Source organism: Tasmannia lanceolata, unplaced genomic scaffold (genome assembly GCF_043159265.1).
Source record: "Tasmannia lanceolata isolate RefF3 unplaced genomic scaffold, GAP_Taslan_0.1 ptg000005l, whole genome shotgun sequence".
Lineage (NCBI taxonomy): Eukaryota > Viridiplantae > Streptophyta > Magnoliopsida > Canellales > Winteraceae > Tasmannia > Tasmannia lanceolata.
In genome coordinates, this window is record NW_027518682.1 from 22,346,108 (window position 1) to 22,351,822 (window position 5,715).

Consider the following 5,715-nt stretch of genomic DNA (forward strand, 5'->3'; position numbering starts at 1 on the left):
AGAAAAGTGATTGGAAATGTGTCCATCTAAGTCAATGTCCCGTCCAAGTCGTAAATATGGGAAAGACAAAGCAGTGCTGGAAAAGCAATGGAAATTTCATTTATCTAAATCAATGCCCCCCGCTCCCCCCGTCTAACCCAAACCACGCAGTGATTTGATTGCCAACTCGAAACCGAGCCGTGCAAGTAATACGTGGCCTTTTTGTCACATGCGTTTACTAGACTCCCTTCGGCCTTAGTGCTGTGGGCCCTGTTTCCCTTCTGGAGATATCAGTCGGATATTATTCCCTCATTTATATTTATTTAAGGTTGCTGATATTTTCACCCCTTTGCAGTACGCATTCGCCCCACTTATAATTTGACAGTGGGCAGTTTAAACGCTTTTTGACGTCAAATCACGCTAATTGGGGGCGAATGCGTACCGTAGAGGGGTGAAAATACCATCTCCCTTATTTAATTGCACACAAAAATAGCATGAACCCGTGAGCGGATCTCATGCTGCCTGCAGCTGTATTATCGGGCCTACCGCACATGGGTCCGTAAAGTGTCTTTATTTCAAGATCTTGCGTAACAAGTTTCGCCTCCGACCAAAAAGACGTAAATACCCCTTCGTGAGTTAAGATGTCATTTTCCTAAGCAGGACGTGCAGACGTGGGAGTATTTTCCTGTCAAATATAATTTGTTCCGACTTTCGAACGTGATAGTGGCGAATAGATAAGGGTATTTTCGTTTTTCCATTTCCACCCATTTTACTTTATAACTTGATAGATCTCAAGGGGAGGTGAATGACGGAAAAACCCTCACATCGTTTGCCATTTCTACCCATTTCACTTCGTCTCGTAGTTGCTTTTTCCTTGTCACATAAAATTGGAGAGGAATGCTAGATTCACAAGCACCCTTATAAAAAAGGGGGCAAAGGGCGCTCCTATTGGTGTTATAACCATTGCCCTTTTTTTTTGCAAGGGGGCCTGTGAATCTAGGATTCCTCATAATTGAATTATAAAGTGTTTAAGACTTTAAGCACGAAATAATAAAGAAAGAAAGCATCTTTTGTTGCTAATGATTAGTTGATTTTTGTCTTAGTGTAAACTAAGGAGCTCTAACTCCCCAATCATTAACAGTGGCCATTGCTTGTTAATTGGTCATTTTTTTGGTTGGTAAGCTGTATTGAACCACCGACCTCAAGGTCAAAGAGCAAAGCCTTTAGAATTGAGCTAAAGCCTCAAACCCCTTTCTTTGGACTTCTAACATGAAAAAATTATAAAATTTTGGCCCATGTTTGGCATCTGGTAGGAGAGAGCCGCAAGGAAGGTGGGAAACGAATAGAAGTGAGAGGACAGAGTGAAGAGAGGGTGAGAATGTTCTAGCGGTGTAAACGAGCCGAGCCGGCTCGGCTCGTTAAGCTCAAAAGCTTGGCTCGGCCAGGCTCACGAGCCTTACCGAGCTCGGGTTATATTATGTTCACACCCTTCATCTTCCCTGAACAGCCCTACTAGTGTAATTTGACTACTTTTTTTACACTGTGGAGGGTGGTCCTAGTAACAAATGGGGTTCCAAAAATGAAGTGACATATTTTGCCCCCCCTTTCACTTCCTGGACAACCCTTTTAATGTATAAATTAATATAATATATATATATATATATATATATATATATATATATATTTAAATATATTAAATTCTTAACGAGCCTTAACGAGCCTGGCCTAAATTAGGCTCGGCTCGTTAAGCTTAACGAGCCTGGTGAGCCGGCTCGGCTCGGCTCGTTAAGGATTCGAGCCGAGCTCGAGCGAGCCTCCGAGCCCGAGCCAAAATTGACACCCTTAGAAGTTGCCAAAATTAGAGAAAAGAAAAACTCTATTCAAAATAGATTTTAAGCCTGTTCTCACTAATGCCCTCTCAATTCTCTCCCTACCCCCCTCTCTTAACACTTGTCAAGCTAATATTACATGAAAAGAAATCGGGGTTAATTTCTAAACATGGCCTTTAGGATATGTTTGACAACTGTGAAAACTGTTTTTCTTAAAAAAATGAATTTTCCAATAATTGGTAATGGTAATACCATTTTTCCTTTTTCTTTTTTTTTTTTTTGGATTCTACTGCAATCATTAAAAAACATTCATTCCATCGAATAATTGTGGGCCAAGTTCTCAATTTTTCGGCCCCTTCCTCTCCCACAACCTAGATCAAGGTTTCATTCATTTTTTTCATAGTTGCCAAATATGTCGTTTAGGCCCTGTTTGGATAGCAAGAAAAGCATATGTGACGTAATTTTTTTTAGGGAAAATTTTTCTTTCACAAATTAGAGTAAAATAATATGATTATGGTTAATTTAGAGGAATGTTATCATAAATTGAAAGTTCCTCTAAATAAAAATTGAAGAGGGTGGTTAATTTTTGTCGTGGGTTAAAAAAAATAGGAACCTTTAGAAATATTTTTCTACCCAAACTTTTCTAAAATCTCCAGCAATCCAAACAGGCCCTTAGGTTAAAATTATTTTAGGTAAATCTTATCAAGCAAAATACCGTAAACAGTTTTATCTAAAATATTTATACCTAAAAGGAGTTAGGAAACCCTGAAAATAAACCTTTCAGGAAAAAATTTTAACGGTTGCCAAACATCTCTACAGGTTGTTTCTCATTGGACGTACATCTGTACATCCTAAGGAACCAGACAATCAATGCAATCGACGGTATATAAGGGGGCATGTCAAAAAATAAACACCATGGTTGTGGGCCAAGTTATGAATTTTTATTTGTAGGACCCGCTTGAAGGCAACAATTGGATGGCTAGTGTTGGCCTAGGTGGGTACCGGACCCGGATCGGAGGTCGGGCTCGCGATCCTAGGCCTTGTGCAAGCAATGCCCCATGATCTGCACTCTTAGTAAAGAGAATGGTAGCGTATTTTCCATCAGCAATTGCTTTTGGGATAGATGCTAGGCACCGCGATCCTACAAGTGGTATCAGAGACAGGTCTCAGATTCGAGCCCCCCGGGGTCATTGTTGTCCCAGGGGGAGTATCGTTGGCCTAAGCGGGTTCTGGACCCAGATTGGAGGTTAGCCGTGTGGTCCTAGGCCTTGTGCCAGCAATTCCCAATGGTCTGGATTATTAATGAAGATAATAATAACACCTTTCCCATCAGCAATTGCTTTCAGGATGATGGTGAGCGCCACGATCCTACAACTAGGTTTATCCAAGTGCAGTTATAAGTGTTTATCAAGGGTCATCGACCATTGTAGGCCCCCCCATAAATGAATGGTACATCTCTCAGACGATTCAACCACACTATAGTTTAATAACCCAAAATGACTTTACAAATTGACCCTGCTGGGCAAATATCTTGTATTATGGCATTATAGAGTATCTTTTGTAGCATCAAAGCCCTACTACCCTGAGATTTGCAAAGATCTTTTACACTCCGACTGCGGACATTATGTAATAGAAGAGATTTGATTCTTTGTTTACATAGTAATTTCGTGGCTTTACTGGTTATTCTTGTAAAATACGAGATAAAATTGAAATTCTTTTAAACTCTAGTGCTGTGTGGCTAAATGTTTAGGAGGCAAAAATAGAGCAGGAATTTAATAGCTTCGAAGAAATACACGTCTCTAAAGATATTAAATAGCCATAGACTTCATTTATATGATATATTTAATAGTTACAAGAAACTTCCCATTTATATGGTCCTACATAACCTCTGGTTGCTAGTTTCCCCATTATCTAGCTAGAGTAAAAGTGGTACAGTTTCCACTCCATCTTTTTCTTTCTCATTAGGGAGGGAAGCCTCGGTGGGGCACGACCTCATTCCGGTACAATGGAGCCCACCCACGTCGTCTTAGTGGTTCTTCTGCTGATGTCATAGTGTGTCTGAGCTAAGGTTGATCTGAACCGCCCATTTCAAAGGCTGATCGGTTGGATCTCTTATGACCCAAAAATACAACAGTCGTGTAATACTAATGTCCTTTTGAGCATGTACCGTAAAAAACTGTGCATATCCATACAACAACAATAAGAACACTGCATTAGACATTAGGATTACATAAATACCACAAATTTCAGGCCCTAGGGATCCTAACCGAGGCCTATAAAATGCACCATTCAGATCAATCTACAGTGGGACCCCGAGAGATCCTCTATTCGGTAGTCGGCGCGACCTCCTATTCCTGACCTTCGTTTATGTAGAGAAACCAAACCATCCATACGACTCCAGATGTGTAAAACAACAGCAAAGGGGGTAAAATAGTCATTTTGGCACGACAGGTTAGGTTCCACATGCAACAAAAGCCTGTTGGGGTTTTTCCCCTTTTTTTAACTTTTGGCCCACGTCTATGATAACAAATAAGAAAATGATATAATCGCCTTCTTTTCTTCCCCGAGCCACTCCCTTCTACTGTAAAAAGATGAGCCATAAATACACTACAGGGGATGGTCCAGGGAAGAACAGGAGGCGAATTTATCATTTCCCAAATAAGGAAAATGGGAAATGATAAAAGAGAGTCAACCAAAGGAACATGCATTATAATTTATAACAACAATGGTATTAATATTAATAAAAACTGAAGAAAAATAAAAATCCCCATCAGGTCGTCTAAGATTAGCCTTCTAATCGCGCAGGTTAATCCTCTCTCACCCTCCAAAGAGACTCTTTTTCTTCTCCTCCTCCTCCGCAAGTAAAAAATTATTATTTTTTAACCCTTCTAAATTTACAATTCTAGTGTGCACTAAACAACCATCAGTACACGACAAATAAACCCCTCCCTCGTTGTTATTCGGCCAGAAATAAACGATCAACAAGCGTAGAATTCCACAAGCTCGTCCAAAGATTCCTGCTGTGGGTCAGCATTCTCGAGCATCCATAGTAAGTGCTCGAACAAAACCACCTCACAACCAACGGTCATCGCGTCGGACTCGCCGGAGGACTTGTCGATGAGGACTCGGAAGAGGGGGTGCTCCACCAGGTGAGAGCTTATGAGATATCTCCGGCGAGATTTTCCGACGTAAAGAACCTTCAATCCTTCAGGCACCTCATTTCCGGGAACTGATTCCGGTTGCCACGTGTCGTCACAAGGATTAGCCGCGATAGTGTTGCTGTTTGTACGGCCGATCTTGCTAGCCGCCTGCCATTTCTTTATCATGCTTCTCAGCTTTCCCAGCTTCCCTCCTTTTACCATCTTCGGTGAGCGGTTTCTGGTTTTGCCAGTCCGGTTTTGTTTCCGGTTTCTGTCAGAACTAACGGAGAGTTTCAGAGACAATGTGTGGGGTATACTGGAAGGAGGAGACGGAAAACCAAGGAACGGAGGAACGGATTTGAGAAAGGCAAGAGAGAGAGAGAGAGAGAGAGAGGGGTGAGGGGTGAGGAAATGGGGAACGAAGCTTCGCTTATAAACGGATTGGAGGGGGTGAAAGATGGTTATTTTGGGCATTGGAGGGGGCCCACAAAAAGTAACGGCGGGATAAATTCGGGAAAAAAACATACGTGCTTTTTTGTAGGACCAAGGTGGATAACATGAACTACACTCGTTTTGTCTATATTAACGAAAGTGCCACTGCTCGCCTTCATTCTAAATTGGGACTCAGCAGGTAAAAACAACTACAGCTATATTCGGTCTGTGTACTTAGATGACCACCCACGTGTCCAATCAATGTACATGACTATTGATCTGGGCCGTCCGATTGCGGCCAGTCCACAGTTTTTTTGGGGGCGGGGAAAGATTGC

General features: G+C 41.6%; 1 protein-coding gene across 1 annotated transcript; it reads right to left on the reverse strand.

The window, feature by feature from the left end:
- Positions 1-4,496: 4,496 nt before the first annotated feature.
- On the reverse strand, positions 4,497-5,346 carry LOC143876855 (auxin-responsive protein SAUR76-like). Its single transcript, XM_077378543.1, has one exon. It carries the CDS (start codon positions 5,168-5,170, stop codon positions 4,787-4,789), a length of 384 nt encoding a protein of 127 aa, XP_077234658.1. The 5' UTR covers positions 5,171-5,346; the 3' UTR covers positions 4,497-4,786.
- Positions 5,347-5,715: the final 369 nt, after the last annotated feature.